Here is a 20,898-nt window from a genome sequence, read left to right as displayed (position 1 = left end):
AGCCAGATCCAGTGACAAATTCTTTATTAATTATTTGCCAGAGAAACCATATGGGATCTGAGGGTAAAAGAAATCCAGGAACGAGTACTGGGTTTGTGGGAATCGTTTACAATATGGAATGCTGGAAAGCAAGGACGCAAGTTCTTCCGATCCCTTCTGCCGGAAAACCAGGAAAAGGTGACAGCCTTCTGTGATGTGGATGTTAAGAAGATTGGCTCATTCTACACGTATGAAGAATCTTGGAAAAAAATAAAACCAAAAGTGCCAATTATCCACTTCAAAGAAGCCAAGCCACCGTTAATAATTTGCATGAAAATGGTAAGTTGGTGTTCATTATTTTCTATGGCTGCTAGATTGAGGGTTACTGATTATGACTCGAACCAACGTCAGTATGAATATGATATACAATACCGACAAGTTGATAAGTAAGACACATGTGCAACAGTTGGGTCGGGACGACCATATGGCAGGTGGCCGAGCGTATGTAGACAGCCTGTACTGTCTGCACAGACAGCCCATGCTGTCTGCCAGCTTAGTTCATATTTCACGCCACTCAGGTGCTGCCCCCTGGGCCTGTCCAAGTCTGTGGGAAGCTGGTCCCACACTTTCACTCCCACAGCGGCCTAGCAGGAAGACACAAGGCCTAGTGGGATGACCCTCCCGGGCCATGGGCACAACACACAAGCCTTAACAATAAAGTAAGAGCCTCCGAAGACGTTTATGATTCACACCCCGCTACCAGTACACCAATTAATCTTGGTACACATCTTTATTCCGAAACTTTTCGGAATTAAGATACCTAACAGTTGCACATGTGTTTTACTTATCAAACTGGTATCAGATAGGAAAACAAAGAGACGGTCTGAGGAGAAAGTGGGGCCATCGAAGAGAGCATACAAAGTATGTCAGGGTGTTGGAGCAAAAAATATGAGATTATTTCCTTGTCTCTTTGACAAATACAATGATCAGTCATAATACTTAGAACTATCAGGGCGACCCGACAGTCCTTGCAGAGTGGTGCCCTCTGTAAAATAAATATATTACAGATTTTGGTAAAGCTTAAATAGTTTTAATAGTTTTAATAAAGGGACATGATTTTTCATGTTTTTTGCTAGAATTCATTTTCTGAGGAAACCCATGTTGTTGTGCTAATGTTTTAGACGAGTCTAAAGGGATGGAGGAAGGGGGCGGAGTTATTATAGAAAGCTAACAATACAGTTGAAATTTTATTTATAACAGATACTAAATTTAACAAATAATTCAGTCGAAAATTTTATCAAATTCTTTCTCCAAACATCCAGAATTTAAATAGAAATTCTTGTGGAGTACAATGTTTAGTGTTTTTTTTCCAGCTAACAGTGGCCAGCTTCAACTTGCCCCTACAACCAGGCGCGAGACTTTGCTCGGCGCCTTCAGGAAGAGATCGTTTTCAATCTCACCTGAGCTAGCGAGTTGCATAGTTTGGTTTAAAATCACTCTTATTATTGAATGAAATTTCTTGTTTGTAACTTGGACACTGGACTTTCCCGTCCTCATCTCCACATCCTCATCCTTCTACAGCTGGATATTGGTGGAAGTACATTTGCTAGAGGATTATCAAGGCCATACTGCAGAATAAACGAGTATGAATGATGAAAATAAAGTATTTCAATATACAAATGCTGCTCTACCCAAGCTGCCAGTTAGATTTTCAGAATGTTTTTAATAATCTTCCTGGCCTGCTAGTGTACTCGCATATAATCTAGTGATACCAGTGAATAGCAGAATACAGTGCTGTAGTAGCAACTAACCAATATTATAATGGTACTTAGTGGAGTGGAGTGACTTTCATTAGTTTCTTTTTTCTTGAAATACCAGACGTATACTGTGAATTTCATATAACCTGTAGTTACCAGCGGTCGCAATATACACAACGAGAAGCAAATATTACTACAGAAAAAGCGTCCTTCCTCCAAAATTTCCACCAGTCAACTATAGTGATAATATAGCATTAATTGTGATGGAGACGGAAAAAAAAAATAGAAAAGCTAGATACAGCGATTGATAAACAAGGGTGGAGGTCGACCGTTCGTCATTGTAGGAGCTGCCAGCAGTCACCGGTTTCTTCAACACGCAAGTTATACTTTTGTATCAATCAAATCACATATTACTCGGGTAGATAATTTCCAGTAGATCCTTCATGTGTTAGCCCAAATCACCGACCAGTATGTTTTAAATAAGCGACCCACTGATCAGATCAGATCGACTGGTCCGAACCCTTGACTGGTCCGAACCCTTGACTGGTACGAACCCTTGACTGGTCCGAACCCTTGACTGGTTTCAAACGGTTTCGTTGGACAATAAAGCAGACTGTAAACGGATGGGGTTGTAGGCGCCCTTATAAACACAAACATTAAATATATATCAGGAACGTGCACGGTAAGCTGTCCAATATACAAAAACAGTTAGAAACAGAAATACAAATAGCTAGAGCTTCATTTAAGGAGGTTATTAATAGAATATTCAAGAGGTTGCTAGTAGAATTGCAGTAAATCAACCATTCAAATCATTATGAAGCTGTGTGTAGTCTGTGGTCAGTCAAACAAACGGGCTTCCACATGGATAAATTGTCATTTTTGTGGAAATTGGTGTCACGCCCCTTGTGCAGATATCCAAGAACTAGCTACAAGCAGTGTTAAAACAGGGAAATGTTTTTGGGTATGCCCAAATGAGATAAATCTGTGGACTAAAATCACAAGGGTATTAAAAGAGGACAACATCAAAGCTGCTTTCATAGAAAACCTGGAAGCTTTCTACAACAGATGGGAACATAAAAAGTCTGGGCTGAATGGTACTGCCCTTGATACTGGCCATGTAGTCAGAAACTGTAAGGCTGGAGATGAAGTCCTGGTAGTCAGTAAATGTGGGGCTGATAGTGCTGTCCTGGGAGACAGTAATGGTGAAGCTGGAGGTGCTGTCCTGGGAGACAGTAATGGTGAAGCTGGAGGTGCTGTCCTGGGAGACAGTAATGGTGAAGCTGGAGATGCTGTCCTGGGAGACAGTAATGGTGAAGCTGGAGATTTTGTCCAGGTAGTCGGGAATTATACGCAGGAAGGAATACATATAAATGACCTCATAGGGGACAGGAGCCATAGTAGGGAAACAAGTGTAGTCAAAGATAAGATAAAACCAATATTGCAAACTAGAAATACCGCAGGAAATAGCAAACAAGAGGACTCCACTAGCAATAGTGAGGATATATTACCAAAAACAACTGGTGGGAGCTCCATTGTTGGTGCTAGGGAGGATAGAAGTAAGACAGGGAAACATGCACCAACAGAGAATACAGTCACAGAAACCCAAGGCAAACGGAAACCAAGCCTGTGCACATACTATGCACTTGGTATCTGCTGGCATGGGAAATCTGGAAAAACAGATGGGACGTGCAACTATGACCACCCTAGAAAATGCCATGCCCATATGACAACAGGAAAATGCAAACTCCCTTCCTGTAAGCTTTTTCACCCTGAACTGTGTACCTCTTCAGTACAGGAAAGACTGTGCTATAACTTAAATTGCCAGGCATACCATCTAAAGGGGACAAAAAGATACAAAACATCCAGGCCATGGGAAAACCTGGGTAGCCACAGCCACTCAAGAGGGAGAGGTTTTTTAGTGCCAGGAAGGAAAAAAAACTGGCAGGAAATGGCAGAAATCGTACACCAAATCCAGTCATTCCTGGAGTGGAACCACAGTCGATGGCCTCCACTCCAAACCAACAGATACAGATACTAATGCCGGAAAAAAAATCCCCCCCCAGTACCAACAATACCACCAGTCCGATAACATTCTTCTTTGCAAATATACAGGGTCTAAAGCCAGCAACAAACAACAAAATACCTTTCATCCGTGGACTGCTTGCAGAGGCAAAGGCAATGTTTGCGGCTTTCACTGAGACCCACATAAAGGATCACTTGGACAACGAAATATGGATCCCAGGTTACAACCTATACAGATGTGACAGAGTGAACAGGCAAAAGGGGGGGGGGGGTTGGCCTGTACATTGCAGAGTCACTTGTTTGCACAGAACTGCTTAATGCCTCAAATGATGTAGTGGAAGTTTTAGCAGTAAAGGTCGAGAACCAAAACCTAGTCATTGTGGTAGTCTACAAGCCTCCGGATGCAACATCCCAGCAATTCCAGGAACAGCTGTTAAAAATTGACCACTGTCTGGAAAATCTTCCAGCTCCTGCACCCAACATCTTGCTCCTGGGGGATTTCAACTTAAGGCACCTAAAATGGAGGAATATAGCAAATAATATTGTTGCAGTAATAACACCAGGAGGCAGCTCTGATGAAAACTCGCACTCACACGAGCTTTTAAATCTCTGCACAAAATTCAATTTAAACCAGCAAATAATAGAGCCTACTAGACTGGAGAATACACTAGACCTCATCTTCACTAACAATGATGATCTGATAAGAAATGTCACCATATCAAAAACAATATACTCAGATCACAACATAATTGAGGTTCAGACATGTATGCGTGGAGCCCCAGACCGACATAATGAGACTAGTCACGAGGGAGCATTCACCAAATTCAACTTCAATAACAAAAACATAAAGTGGGACCAAGTAAACCAAGTCCTAACCGATATAAGCTGGGAAGATATACTAAGCAACACAGACCCCAACTTATGCCTAGAACAGATTAACTCGGTGGCACTCGATGTATGCACAAGGCTTATTCCTCTAAGAAAAAGGAGGAGTAGATGTAAAATAGAAAGAGACAGGCGCTCCCTTTACAGGCGACGGAAAAGAATAACAGAGCGGCTAAAAGAGGTCAATATATCTGAAATGCGTAGGGAGACACTGGTCAGAGAAATAGCAAGCATCGAACTTAAGCTAAAAGAATCCTTTAGGAGTCAGGAATCGAGGGAAGAACTAAAAGCCATAAATGAAATCGAAAGAAACCCAAAGTATTTCTTCTCCTATGCCAAATCAAAATCGAGAACAACGTCCAGTATTGGGCCCCTACTTAAACAAGATGGGTCCTACACAGATGACAGTAAGGAAATGAGTGAGCTACTCAAGTCCCAATATGACTCAGTTTTTAGCAAGCCACTAACCAGACTGAGAGTCGAAGATCAAAATGAATTTTTTTATGAGAGAGCCACAAAATTTGATTAACACAAGCCTATCCGATGCTATCCAGTCGACAAATGACTTCGAACAGGCGATAAATGACATGCCCATGCACTCTGCCCCAGGGCCAGACTCATGGAACTCTGTGTTCATCAAGAACTGCATGAAGCCCCTATCACGAGCCTTTTCCATCCTATGGAGAGGGAGCATGGACACGGGGGTCGTCCCACAGTTACTAAAAACAACAGACATAGCCCCACTCCACAAAGGGGGCAGTAAAGCAACAGCAAAGAACTACAGACCAATAGCACTAACATCCCATATCATAAAATCTTTGAAAGGGTCCTAAGAAGCAAGATCACCACCCATCTAGAAACCCATCAGTTACACAACCCAGGGCAACCTGGGTTTAGAACAGGTCGCTCCTGTCTGTCTCAACTATTGGATTACTACGACAAGGTCCTAAATGCACTAGAAGACAAAAAGAATACAGATGTAATATATACAGACTTTGCAAAAGCCTTCGACAAGGGTGACCATGGCGTAATAGCGCATAAAATGCGTGCTAAAGGAATAACAGGAAAAGTCGGTCGATGGATCTATAATTTCCTCACTAACAGAACACAGAGAGTAGTCGTCAACAGAGTAAAGTCCGAGGCAGCTACGGTGAAAAGCTCTGTTCCACAAGGCACAGTACTCGCTCCCATCTTGTTCCTCATCCTCATATCCGACATAGACAAGAATGTCAGCCACAGCACCGTGTCTTCCTTTGCAGATGACACCCGAATCTGCATGACGGTGTCTTTCATTGCAGACACTGCAAGGCTCCAGGCGGACATCAACCAAATCTTTCAGTGGGCTGCAGAAAACAATATGAAGTTCAACGATGAGAAATTTCAATTACTCAGATATGGTAAACATGAGGAAATTAAATCTTCATCAGAGTACAAAACAAATTCTGGCCACAAAATAGAGCGAAACACCAACGTCAAAGACCTGGGAGTGATCATGTCGGAGGATCTCACCTTCAAGGACCATAACATTGTATCAATCGCATCTGCTAGAAAAATGACAGGATGGATAATGAGAAACTTCAAAACTAGGGAGGCCAAGCCCATGATGACACTCTTCAGGTCACTTGTTCTATCTAGGCTGGAATATTGCTGCACACTAACTGCACCTTTCAAGGCAGGTAAAATTGCCGACCTAGAAAATATACAGAGAACTTTCACGGCGCGCATAACGGAGATAAAACACCTCAATTACTGGGAGCGCTTGAGGTTCCTAAACCTGTATTCCCTGGAACGCAGGCGGGGGAGATACATGATTATATACACCTGGAAAATCCTAGAGGGACTAGTAGCGAACTTGCACACGAAAATCACTCACTACGAAAGCAAAAGACTTGGCAGACGATGCACCATCCCCCCAATGAAAAGCAGGGGTGTCACTAGCACGTTAAGAGACCATACAATAAGTGTCAGGGGCCCGAGACTGTTCAACTGCCTCCCAGCACACATAAGGGGGATTACCAACAGACCCCTGGCAGTCTTCAAGCTGGCACTGGACAAGCACCTAAAGTCAGTTCCTGATCAGCCGGGCTGTGGCTCGTACGTTGGTTTGCGTGCAGCCAGCAGCAATAGCCTGGTTGATCAGGCTCTGATCCACCAGGAGGCCTGGTCACAGACCGGGCCGCGGGGGCGTTGACCCCCGGAACTCTCTCCAGGTAAACTCCAGGTAATGAGAGAAATATATATCCTGAGCCATATCATGTTTCTATAAAAATGGTTAGTTAATGGGACCTAGAGGCTGCACTAACGTAACCTTTTCACCACCAGACATGAAAACTTTTTTTTTTTTTTTTTTTTCAACAAGTCGGTCGTCTCCCACCGAGGCAGGGTGACCCAAAAAAGAAAGAAAATCCCCAAAAAGAAAATACTTTCATCATCATTCAACACTTTCACCACACTCACACATTATCACTGCTTTTGCAGAGGTGCTCAGAATATAACAGTTTAGAAGCATATACGTATAGAGATACACAACATATCCCTCCAAACTGCCAATATCCCAAACCCCTCCTTTAAAGTGCAGGCATTGTACTTCCCATTTCCAGGACTCAAGTCCGACTATATGAAAATAACCGGTTTCCCTGAATCCCTTCACTAAATATTACCCTGCTCACACTCCAACAGATCGTCAGGTCCCAAGTATCATTCGTCTCCATTCACTCCTATCTAACACGCTCATGCACGCTTGCTGGAAGTCCAAGCCCCTCACCCACAAAACCTCCTTTACCCCCTCTTTCCAACCCTTTCGAGGACGACCCCTACCCCTCTTTCCTTCCCCTATAGATTTATATGCTTTCCATGTCATTCTACTTTGATCCATTCTCTCTAAATGACCAAACCACCTCAACAACCCCTCTTCTGCCCTCTGACTAATGCTTTTATTAACTCCACACCTTCTCCTAATTTCCACACTCCGAATTTTCTGCATAATATTTACACCACACATTGCCCTTAGACAGGACATCTCCACTGCCTCCAACCGTCTCCTCGCTGCTGCATTTACCACCCAAGCTTCACATCCATATAAGAGTGTTGGTACTACTATACTTTCATACATTCCCTTCTTTGCCTCCATAGATAACGTTTTTTGACTCCACATATACCTCAACGCACCACTCACCTTTTTTCCCTCATCAATTCTATGATTAACCTCTTCCTTCATAAATCCATCCGCCGACACGTCAACTCCCAAGTATCTGAAAACATTCACTTCTTCCGTACTCCTCCTCCCCAATTTGATATCCAATTTTTCTTTATCTAAATCATTTGATACCCTCATCACCTTACTCTTTTCTATGTTCACTTTCAACTTTCTACCTTTACACACATTCTCAAACCCATCCACTAACCTTTGCAATTTTTCTTTAGAATCTCCCATAAGCACAGTATCATCAGCAAAAAGTAACTGTGTCAATTCCCATTTTGAATTTGATTCCCCATAATTTAATCCCACCCCTCTCCCGAACACCCTAGCATTTACTTCTTTTACAACCCCATCTATAAATATATTAAACAACCATGGTGACATTACACATCCCTGTCTAAGACCTACTTTTACCGGGAAGTATTCTCCCTCTTTTCTACACACCCTAACCTGAGCCTCACTATCCTCATAAAAGCTCTTTACAGCATTTAGTAACTTACCACCTATTCCATATACTTGCAACATCTGCCACATTGCTCCTCTATCCACTCTATCATATGCCTTTTCTAAATCCATAAATGCAATAAAAACTTCCCTACCTTTATCTAAATACTGTTCACATATATGCTTCAATGTAAACACTTGATCTACACATCCCCTACCCACTCTGAAACCTCATTGTTCGTCCGCAATTCTACATTCTGTCTTACCTCTAATTCTTTCAATTATAACCCTACCGTATACTTTTCCTGGTATACTCAGTAAACTTATTCCTCTATAATTTTTACAATCTCTTTTGTCCCCTTTCCCTTTATATAAAGGGACTATACATGCTCTCCGCCAATCCCTAGGTACCTTATCCTCTTTCATACATGAAAACTATAATCTCTAAAACTGAGATTAAAGGCAACTCTCAGCACACATATTGTATACTGAGAGGAATACATCTTTCATTGTATATATCTAGATTAAATTAGAAAGTGATGAGAGCCGGAATGCTGGTCCTGATGTGATGAGACTCTGTGGAGAAATTTTCTTGAACATGGGGCGAGCAGGAAGGGGAGCTGCGACCCCTCTCTCTTTGCTCCGACATAATAAGCAGATGGGAACCAAGAAGTTCATGACTTCACCCTGTTTACATTAGAGGTGTAGAAAGATCGAATTTGTACACGTGTCCCTAACCAAGCAGATTTAAAACTGAATCGGGACAGGATGCAGATAAGAACATAACGAACTGGACTGTAGACAACAAGTGGCCTTTCCTCCCTGCTTATCAAGTTTTTTTAAAATATGTAGTAATATGCTTCTAGCCTGATAACATAGCTAGAGACATTGTACTCAACTATTAACATCTCAAATTCAAGGACTCCACAGTTCTTGATTAAGCTACGTCATTATAATTGGAAGCTGTGCCCATCAGACCTATGTCAGCAAAAACTGACTATATATAGACGTCTGAGGCTTCAAGAGTTAGGCTGAGATTGCAAAGAAATTCGAACAGAAACGATGTAGCAAGTGAGTGAGTGTCGCTGGCGAAGCCATGTCACGTTTGAACATAGAAAAATTCGTGGCTGTATCCATGTGCACTTAGAGAAACTCAAGTCGTGTTCGGACACTCTTAATCGTGAGGGAGAACTGAGGAAGCAATACCGCAAATATGTAACTCTCCCTGCTGTGAATAATCAAGGATATATTAAGGAGAACTGAAGCACAGACAGTGTTGAAACACAGTTATCTCTGCTAAGCGATGTATCACCAGTAACTCTCCCCTCAGTGGACATTATCCATGAACATATTCACAAGTAAAACTTGTGGATAGTTATGGCAATTTGAGTGACGAAAACAATTCGAAAGGTACACGGGGTGTTGAATATACATGTGGCCCTGTTATGGCCCATGATATGGCCACTAATGGCCATATCATGGGCCACACAGACACAAAGTTACGCCGCCTCAACAAAATCATGTGGAGCAGTGGGTCAGCCAGTCTTGGAGTACTCGCAGATTAGCACAACTCTTACTACTATTACAACCTTTAACTTTTAATATGGGCCATTTAGGGTTCTTCACTGCTAACGATTCTTTTTTATCTCATATTATTACCTATATGTATCCCGTGTCCCTATATGTATCCCGTGTCCCTATATGTATCCCGTGTCCCTATATGTATCCCGTGTCCCTATATGTATCCCGTGTCCCTATATGTATCCCGTGTCCCTATATGTATCCCGTGCCCCTATATGTATCCTGTATTGTTTGTAAAAAATTTACAAAACTTTAGAGAACAAAACGTTGCTACAATAAAATGTCATATTAGTTGAGCATATGTTCTGTTATTCTAACAAAGTAAGTGTGGGAGGCGCCTCTCTTACAACAGTCGGCCAAGCGGACTCCCACCTTATTTTTGAACATCTTATTGGATGTTATCTGGCAACCTGAAAGGCACAAGGGATCCAGAGGATTCTTGTTTCCTGTTAGTAGTGTATATAAATTCGATTTATGAGTTATGTCGCCTTGCAGCTGCGATTTTGGCATTAGTGGCTATTTATTAAGGTCGATTCGAAAGTCAGCAGAGGCCTAGAAATAACTTCTTGGAGGGTTAACTGCTGGGGAAAACGACCAAAGACACTCATTTTTGGACCTATTTCAATCATCAAATAGACCGAAATCTAGTCTGTTTCACTAGTGTGGCTTTAGTGCTATAAACTGATAACAAGAAATGGCTATTTTAATCCAAAAATCAACCTCTTAATAATCTAAAATTTGGCCCAGCAGCTAATTTTAAATTTAATTTAATAACTTTCTTTTTTTTAAATCAGAGTCACAAAAATCCAGTTACTAAAACAGTCTAGTCTCTCTCCATTATTATTCCATTGTGAACACATTGTCACTCCACTAAAATCGACGTTTTTTCCCCATTTCTCATCTAGAAGACGTCCAGTATATTAGGCGACCACAATAATTGCTGACGCATTAGATAAACCAGGCATATATACAGTGGACCCCCGGTTAACGATATTTTTTCACTCCAGAAGTATGTTCAGGTGCCAGTACTGACCGAATTTGTTCCCATAAGAAATATTGTGAAGTAGATTAGTCCATTTCAGACCCCCAGACATACACGTACAAACGCACTTACATAAATACACTTACATAATTGGTCGCATTCGGAGGTAATCGTTATGCGAGGGTCCACTGTATATATATATATATATACACATACATATATACATATATATATATATATATATATATATATATATATATATATATATATATATATATATATAAATATATATATATATATATAAGTTTTTCTTCTTCTCTTTTTTAGTAAATGTCTACAGGAGAAGGGGTTACTAGCCCATTGCTCCCGGCATTTTAGTCGCCTCATACGACACGCATGGCTTATGGAGGAAAGATTCTTTTCCACTTCCCCATGGACAATAGAAGAAATAAAGAAGAACAAGAGCTATTTAGAAAAAGGAGAAAAACCTAGATGTATGTATATATATATGCATGTGCATGTCTGTGAAGTGTGACCAAAGTGTAAGTTGGAGTAGCAAGATATCCCTGTTATCTAGCGTGTTCATGAGACAGAAAAAGAAACCAGCAATCCTACCATCATGCAAAACAGTTACAGGTTTCTGTTTCACAGTCATCTGGCAGGAAGGTAGTACTTCCCTGGGTGGTTGCTGTCTACCAACCTACTAAGGCGGGGTAGGGGTCGGCCTAGGAAAGGTTGGAGGGAGGGGGTAAAGGAGGTTTTGTGTGCGAGGGGCTTGGACTTCCAGCAGGCATGCGTGAGCGTGTTTGATAGGAGTGAATGGAGACAAATGGTTTTTAATACTTGACGTGCTGTTGGAGTGTGAGCAAAGTAACATTTATGAAGGGATTCAGGGAAACCGGCAGGCCGGACTTGAGTCCTGGAGATGGGAAGTACAGTGTCTGCACTCTGAAGGAGGGGTGTTAATGTTGCAGTTTAAAAACTGTAGTGTAAAGCACCCTTCTGGCAAGACAGTGATGGAGTGAATGATGGTGAAAGTTTTTCTTTTTCGGGCCACCCTGCCTTGGTGGGAATCGGCCAGTGTGATAATAAATAAATATATATATATATATATATATATATATATATATATATATATATATATATATATATATATATATATATATATATATATATATATATCAGTGAATGTAAAGATGGGGGGAGGGGGGATAAAATCAGGGTAGTAGTGCATTTCCGGCCACTGTGACCCCGATTTTTGGTCACTTCCGCTGATAAAACCAACTTTAGTATGTGTCCGGACTAACCAACGAAGTTAAGAAATTCCAAATTCAATCATCAGAACCAATTAAAAATTAACTACCTTTGTCATTTATTTTAACCAATTTATCATTCAGAGACAATGCCAAAACTAACCCTGAGAGCACCTTAGTCTATCATGCAACCCTTCTCCCCAACCCAGGTTTCTATATCCACTAGTCAGAAACTTACTAACCTTCAAGCTGAACTTGTCAGCAACCTACTGACCTTCAAGCTGAACTTGTCAGCAACCTACTGACCTTCAAGCTGAACTTGTCAGCAACCTACTGACCTTCAAGCTGAACTTGTCAGCAACCTACTGACCTTCAAGCTGAACTTGTCAGCAACCTACTGACCTTCAAGCTGAACTTGTCAGCAACCTACTGACCTTCAAGGTGAACATAAGAACATAAGAACGAAGGAACACTGCAGAAGGCCTACTGGCCCATGCGAGGCAGGTCCAAGTCTCCTACCGGCTTAAGCCAATGCACCCAACCTAGTCAGGTCAGGTCACATTGACTTAAAGGAGGAACACGGCAACCGACCTGGTAGCACAAGCTATCAGGTCTAACTCACACCCACCCACATCTACTCATGTATTTATCCAACCTATTTTTAAAGCTACACAACGTTCTGGCCTCTATAACTGTACTCGGGAGTTTGTTCCACTCATCCACAACTTTATTACCAAACCAGTACTTTCCTATATCCTTCCTGAATCTGAATTTTTCCAACTTAAAACCATTGCTGCGAGTCCTGTCTAGGCTAGATATTTTCAGCACACTATTTACATCCCCTTTATTTATTCCTGTCTTCCATTTATACACCTCAATCATATCCCCCCTAATTCTACGTCTTTCTAGAGAGTGCAGTTTCAGGGCCCTTAGTCTATCCTCATAGGGAAGGTTTCTGATACATGGGATCAACTTTGTCATCCTCCTTTGTACATTTTCCAGAGAATTTATATCCATTCTGTAATACGGTGACCAAAACTGTGCATCATAATCTAAATGAGGCCTAACCAAGGATGTATAGAGTTGAAGAACAACCTGAGGACTCCTATTAGTGCCAGGAACCTACTGACCTTCAAGCTGAACTTGTCAGCAACCTACTGACCTTCAAGCTGAACTTGTCAGCAACCTACTGACCTTCAAGGTGAACGTGTCAGGAACCTACTAACCTTCAAGCTGAACTTGTCAGCAACCTACTGACCTTCAAGGTGAACTTGTCAGCAACCTACTGACCTTCAAGTTGAACTTGTCAGCAACCTACTGACCTTCAAGCTGAACTTGTCAGCAACCTACTAACCTTCAAGCTGAACGTGTCAGGAACCTACTACCCTTCAAGCTGAACGTGTCAGGAACCTACTGACCTTCAAGCTGAACTTGTCAGGAACCTACTAACCTTCAAGTTGAACTTGTCAGGAACCTACAAGCCTTCAACCTGAACTTGTCAGAAGCCTACAAACCTTCGAGCTGAATTTGTCAGGAACCTATTAACCTTCAAGCTGAACTTGTCAGGAACCTACTAACCTTCAAGCTGAACTTGTGAGGAACCTACTAACTTTCAAGCTGAACTTGTGAGGAACCTACTAACCTTCAAGTTGAATTCGTCAGGAACCTACAAACCTCCAAGCTGAACTTGTGAAGAACTTACTGACCTTCAAACTGAACTTGTGAGGAACCTACTAACCTTCAAGATGAACTTGTCAGGAACCTACAAACCTTCAAGCAGAACTTGTCAGGAACCTATTGACCTTCAAACTGAACTTGTGATGAACCTACTAACTTTTAAGCTGAACTTGTGAGGAACCTACTGACCTTCAAGTTGAACTTGTCAGGAACCTACTAAACTTCAAGCTGAACTTGTCAGGAACCTACTGACCTTTAAGCTGAACTTGTCAGGAACCTACTAACCTTCAAGCTGAACTTGTCAGGAACCTACTAACCTTCAAGCTGAACTTGTCAATAACCTACTGACCTTCAAGCTAAACTTGGAGGGTAGTATGATTCTTACGAGTCTTGACTCAAATAAAATTACTGACGAAATTGCTGACACTAGTGATCTATTAATAAATCTCCTCTCTTATTAAGGTTAAATTTAAATTGTTTTTTGTTTTAAACTGGAATTATTCAACAACAACTGGAAACCTCCTAGGTAGTAGGTTGGTAGACAGCAACCACCCAGGGAGGTACTACCGTCCTGTGGTAGTAGGTTGGTAGACAGCAACCACCCAGGGAGGTACTACCGTCCTGCCAAGTGAGTGTAAAACGGAAACCTGTAATTGTTTTACATGATGGTAGGATTGCTGGTGTCCTTTATTCTGTCTCATAAACATGCAAGATTTCAGGTATGTCTTGCTACTTCTACTTACACTTAGGTCACACTACACATACATGTACAAGCATATATGTATATACACACCCCTCTGGGTTTTCTTCCATTTTTCTTACTAGTTCTTGTTCTTGTTTATTTCCTCTTATCTCCATGGGGAAGTGGAACAGAATTCTTCCTCCGTAAGCTATGCGTGTTGTAAGAGGCGACTAAAATGCCGGGAGCAAGGGGCTAGTAACCCCTTCTCCTGTACATATTATTAAATGAAAAAGGAGAAACTTTCCTTTTTCCTTTTGGGCCACCCCGCCTCGGTGGGATATGGCCGGTGTGTTGAAAGAAAAAGAACAGGAAACCTACGAATATTTTTCTGACTTGTATATTTCGTGTGTTTTCATTCTTATAGGAAATATATTTTAATAATATTGCAAAAAAATCCTGACGACTTGAAAATTAAATGTCTAATTTTAAAGTTAATTCATCTAAGACTTTCAATATCACTATAATTGCTCAAGAACACCAATGGGCAATAAGCATTCAATTATGTATAAAGTTAATTAGTAACTGTGCCGATAATGTGTCATTATTAGTATTGATAAACGAGACTCAATCATCAGGGCATTTTTTTTTTTTGACAAGCCAAATAATTTATATAAATTTAACAGAACACGTTGATGAGTATGTTTTAAAGTATGGAACCATATTTTTTTTTAATTTTCACATAAATAAAATGCAATGTTACATTATTGCAGTCTTAGATAAAGTTAGATAACATTGAACAATATACGTAAGAGGTTGGCCGGCCTGTCTCAGTGCTTGGACCCAGCCCTGGTCAACTGTCCGCTACCCGGTCACTCTTCCCGCTCCGTGAGCTTTATCATACCTCTTCTTAAAGCTATGTATGGATCCTGCCTCCACTACATCAATACCCAGGCTATTCCACATCCTGACAACTCTGTGACTGAAGAAATACTTCCTAACATCCCTGTGGTTCATCGGAGTCTTCAGCTTCCAACTGTGACCCCTTGTTGCTGTGTCCCATCTCTGGAACATCCTGTCTCTGTCCACCTTGTCTATACCTCTCAGTATTTTATAGGTCGTTATCATATTCCCCGTAACTCTCCTGTCTTCCAGCGTCGTCAGATCGATTTCCCTTAACCTCTCCTCGTAGGACATACCCCTTAGTTCCGTGACTAGTCTTGTTGCAAAGCTCTGCACTTTCTCTAGTTTCCTTGCGTGCTTGGCTAAGTGAGAGTTCCAAACTGGCGCTGCATATTCCAATATAACCTAACGTACACAGTGTACAGGGTCTTGAATAATTCCTTGTTTAGATGTCGGAATGCTGTTCTTAAGTTTGCCAGGCGCCCGTCTGCTGCAGCAGTTATCTGGTTGATGTGTGCCTCCGGAGACGTGCTCGGTATTATGGTCACCCCAAGATCTTTCTCCTTGAGCGAGGTTTGCAGTTTTTGTCCACCTAGCCTATACTCTGTCTGCGGTCTTCTTTGCCCTTCCCCAATCTTCATGACTTTGCGTTTGGCAGGGTTGAATTCAAGGAGCCAGTTGTTGGACCATATGTCCAGCCTGTCCAGGTCTCTTTGTAGTCCTGCCTGATCCTCATCTGATTTAATTCATCTCATTAACTTCACTTCATCTGCGAACAGGGACACTTCAGAGTCTATCCCTTCCATTATGTCATTTACATATATCAAAAATAGCACTGGTCCTAGGACTGACCCCTGTGGGACTCCGTTCGTCACAGGCGCCCACTGTGATACCGCTTCACGTACCATGACTCGTTGTTTCCTCCCTGTCAGGTATTCTCTGATCCATTGTAGTGCCCTTCCTGTTATACGCGCCTGATCCTCCAGCTTCTGCACTAATCTCTTGTGAGGAACTGTGTCGAAGGCCTTCCTGCAGTCTAGGAAAATGCAACCAACCCACCTCTCTCTCTCGTGTCTTACTTCTGTTACCCTGTCATAAAACTCCAGAAGGTTTGTGATGCAGGATTTGCCTTCCATGAATCCATGCTGGTTGTCATTTATAATTTTGTTCCATTCCAGGCGCTCCACCACTATCCTCCTGATAATCTTCTCCATGACTTTGTATACTATACACGTCAGAAACACAGGTCTGTAGTTTAGTGCCTCATTTCTCTCCTTTCTTAAAAATGGGGACTACATTTGCCGTCTTCCATACCTCAGGAAGTTGCCCAGTTTCAAGGGATGTATTGAAGATTGTGTTTAGTGGCTCGCACAGCATCTCTGCTCCTTCTCTAAGGACCTATGGGGAGATATCCGGTGCCATCGCCTTTGAGGTATCAAGGTCGCTTAGCAGCTTCTGCACCTCCTCCTCAGTTGTTTGTATGTCATCCAACACTTGTTGGTATATTTCCTGTTGATGTTCCCCTCTGTGCTGTCTTACCAGAGTCCTTCCTGTCTCTACTGTAAATACTTCCTTAAATCTCCTGTTGAGCTCCTCACATACCTCTTGGTCATTTCTTGTGAGTTCCCCACCTTCTTTCCTCAGCCTGATCACCTGGTCTTTGACTGTTGTCTTCCTCCTGATGTGGCTATACAGCAGTTTTGGGTTAGACTTGACTTTCGATGCTATGTTGTTTTCGTACTGTCGCTGGGTCTCCCTCATCTGTGAATACTCGTTCCTGGCTCTTCGACTAATATCCTTAGTTTTCTGTGTTGTTTGCCATCTGTACTTTTTCCATTCTCTATTGCACTTAGTTTTTGCCTCCTTACACCGTTGTGTAAACCAAGGGCTCGTTCTGGTCTTCCCATTATTTCTGTTGCCCTTGGGAACAAACCTTTCCTCTGTCTCCTTTCATTTTATTGTTACGTATTCCATCATTTCGTTTACTGTGTGTGTGTGTGTGTGTGTGTGTTCTCACCCATTTGTCTTTGCAAGGGTCGATTCACAGCTCCTGGCCCGTCTATTCGCTGGTCGCTACTAGTGTGTGTGTGTTTTTATTTTAATAAGCAAAATTGGATACATCTGCAATGTTCTGCTGTTCTATGATGTATGAAAGTTACTCAGTGGTTTTATAGTTCCAAGAAAAACAAAATCCATCAATAAAACCTTATAAAACCTTTAAAACAATAATGAAATGTCCCCTTCCTTCTCCACTCAGTCATCACCCCATATACTGGTATGTTATATTAGTGTACTAGTATGTTATGACACTATTATACTGGTATGCTATAGCATACCAGTGTACTAGTAAGTTTTAACATATTAATATACTAGTATGTTATAATATATTAGTGTACTAGTATAACATATTAGTGTACTAGTATGTTATAACGTTAGTATTCTAGTATGTTATAGCATATCAGTGTTCTAGTATGTTATAATATATCAGTGTTCTAGTATGTTATAGCATATCAGTGTTCTAGTATGTTATAACATATCAGTGTTCTAGTATGTTATAACATATCAGTGTTCTAGTATGTTATAACATATCAGTGTTCTAGTATGTTATAACATATCAGTGTTCTAGTATGTTATAACATATCAGTGTTCTAGTATGTTATAGCATATCAGTGTTCTAGTATATCAATGAACTAGTATGTTATAACATGATTATATAATATAACTATTATACTATTATGTTATGACACTATACTAGAATGTTATAACGTATTATACTAGTATGTTATACCACATCACTGTACTGCTAAGTTATAGCATATTGTTATATCAGTGTATTAGTATAACATATTATTATACAATAATATTATAACAAGTCAGTGTACTAGTAGTTAAAACAGGATAATGTGCTAGTAGGTTACGACCGGGCCGCGGGGGCGTTGACCCCCCGGAACTCTCTCCAGGTAATACTATCGCACTAGTATGTTAGACAGCATATTGCACTAGTATATTGTGTAGTAGTGGCTGCCTGATGGGCTGTGCTCTCCCGCCTTGACTAATACAATTCATCCATCTCAATTTCCATTTGTCGTTTTTACATTATTCATAATTTTTAACACTAGAATTATACATTTAAAGCACACATATATTTATTTAACAAAAAATCGGCTAAAATGCCTCTTATAAAAAAAAATGAAACGTTTTATATGGTGGTTCATCATGTTTATTTTCCCTCTTAATTTCAGGAGCTGACAGATGGGGTATTTGAGGCTAATTTGGCTTCAGTGAACCTCAAGGAAGGCATTGACTATTTTCACTTCAGTTAACTGCACGTCCCAGAGCAGAGGCCTGGTCTGGGACCTGGCCGCAGGTTCCAGAGCAGAGGCCTGGTCTGGGACTTGGCCGCAGGTTCCAGAGCAGAGGCCTGGTCTGGGACTTGGCCGCAGGTTCCAGAGCAGAGACCTGGTCTGGGACCTGGCCGCAGGTTCCAGAGCAGAGGCCTGGTCTGGGACCTGGCCGCAGGTTCCAGAGCAGAGGCCTGGTCTGGGACCTGGCCGCAGGTTCCAGAGCAGAGGCCTGGTCTGGGACCTGGCCGCACGTCCCAGAGCAGAGGCCTGGTCTGGGACCTGGCCGCACGTCCCAGAGCAGAGGCCTGGTCTGGGACCTGGCCGCACGTCCCAGAGCAGAGGCCTGGTCTGGGACCTGGCCGCAGGTTCCAGAGCAGAGGCCTGGTCTGGGACCTGGCCGCACGTCCCAGAGCAGAGGCCTGGTCTGGGACCTGGCCGCAGGTTCCAGAGCAGAGACCTGGTCTGGGACCTGGCCGCAGGTTCCAGAGCAGAGGCCTGGTCTGGGACTTGGCCGCAGGTTCCAGAGCAGAGGCCTGGTCTGGGACCTGGCCGCAGGTTCCAGAGCAGAGGCCTGGTCTGGGACTTGGCCGCAGGTTCCAGAGCAGAGGCCTGGTCTGGGACTTGGCCGCAGGTTCCAGAGCAGAGACCTGGTCTGGGACCTGGCCGCAGGTTCCAGAGCAGAGACCTGGTCTGGGACTTGGCCGCAGGTTCCAGAGCAGAGACCTGGTCTGGGACCTGGCCGCAGGTTCCAGAGCAGAGGCCTGGTCTGGGACCTGGCCGCAGGTTCCAGAGCAGAGGCCTGGTCTGGGACTTGGCCGCAGGTTCCAGAGCAGAGGCCTGGTCTGGGACTTGGCCGCAGGTTCCAGAGCAGAGGCCTGGTCTGGGACTTGGCCGCAGGTTCCAGAGCAGAGGCCTGGTCTGGGACTTGGCCGCAGGTTCCAGAGCAGAGACCTGGTCTGGGACCTGGCCGCAGGTTCCAGAGCAGAGACCTGGTCTGGGACTTGGCCGCAGGTTCCAGAGCAGAGATCTGGTCTGGGACTTGGCCGCAGGTTCCAGAGCAGAAGCCTGGTCTGGGACCTGGCAGCAGGTTCCAGAGCAGAGGCCTGGTCTGGGACCTGGCCGCAGGTTCCAGAGCAGAGGCACATGTGCCTCCACCACGATGCTGTGAACACTAACTCCAAGGCCGAGGGACTGATTACCTCATCTTTTGTATATAGTTCTACTGTCTTCCTATTATGTCCTAGAATCTGTATTGATAAAGCCACTGGATGGCGAAACGTCTACAATAAAGATATCCAGATGTTGCACATGTGTCTTAACTTTCATATTGTCGGTATTTTATACCTTTCTTGCACAACAGAGCAGAGGCCTGGTCTGGGACGTGATTGCAGGTTCCAGAGCAGAGGACTGGTCTGGGACCTGGCCGCAGGTTCCAGAGCAGAGGACTGGTCTGGGACGTGATTGCAGGTTCCAGAGCAGAGGACTGGTCTGGGACCTGGCCGCAGGTTCCAGAGCAGAGGCCTGGTCTAGGACCTGGCCGCAGGTTCCAGAGCAGGAGCCAGGTCTGAGACCTGGCCGCAGGTTCCAGAGCAGAAGCCAGGTCTGAGACCTGGCCGCAGGTTCCAGAGCAGAGGCCTGGTCTAGGACCTGGCCGCAGGTTCCAGAGCAGGAGCCAGGTCTGAGACCTGGCCGCAGGTTCCAGAGCAGAAGCCAGGTCTGAGACCTGGCCGCAGGTTCCAGAGCAGAAGCCAGGTCTGAGACCTGGCCGCAGGTTCCAGAGCAGAAGCCAGGTCTGAGACCTGGCCGCAGGTTCCAGAGCAGAAGCCAGGTCTGAGACCTGGCCGCAGGTTCCAGAGCAGAAGCCAGGTCTGAGACCTGGCCGCAGGTTCCAGAGCAGGAGCCAGGTCTGAGACCTGGCCGCAGGTTCGGTGACCTCTGGTAACGACTCCATGTAATACACAACTCAATGATCTTGGAAACTAAATTTTATCTGTTATACGTTTACCACTATAACCTCCGTACTATTTAATTCTTGTTTAACTAGTACCAAAATTTAAATATTTTTACGTTGCCTGTAACTGATTTTATTTTAAACTTATAAACTAAATCAGCTCCACATTTGTATATTTTTTTACAGTATTAAGTAGTATTCTTTCCAGTTTTGCTCTGCCCAAAATGCCTTTTTTAAGACAC

At 43.0% G+C, this 20,898-nt stretch overlaps 1 protein-coding gene across 1 annotated transcript in view; it reads left to right on the top strand.

The window, feature by feature from the left end:
* The window catches only part of LOC128684658 (queuosine-tRNA galactosyltransferase-like), a 46,277-nt gene extending 27,383 nt beyond the window's left edge, over positions 1-18,894 (top strand). Inside the window, exons 5-6 of the mRNA XM_053770936.2 lie at positions 42-318; positions 18,604-18,894. Of these exons, the coding sequence (XP_053626911.2) occupies positions 42-318; positions 18,604-18,684 (358 nt within the window). The 3' untranslated portion in view covers positions 18,685-18,894. The remainder of the gene's footprint in view (positions 1-41; positions 319-18,603) is intronic.
* Positions 18,895-20,898: the final 2,004 nt, after the last annotated feature.

The sequence above is a fragment of the Cherax quadricarinatus genome, chromosome 5 (genome assembly GCF_038502225.1).
Source record: "Cherax quadricarinatus isolate ZL_2023a chromosome 5, ASM3850222v1, whole genome shotgun sequence".
NCBI classification, from domain to species: domain Eukaryota; kingdom Metazoa; phylum Arthropoda; class Malacostraca; order Decapoda; family Parastacidae; genus Cherax; species Cherax quadricarinatus.
Note: the sequence above shows the minus strand (reverse complement) of the source record. Positions and strands in the feature narration are given on the sequence as shown.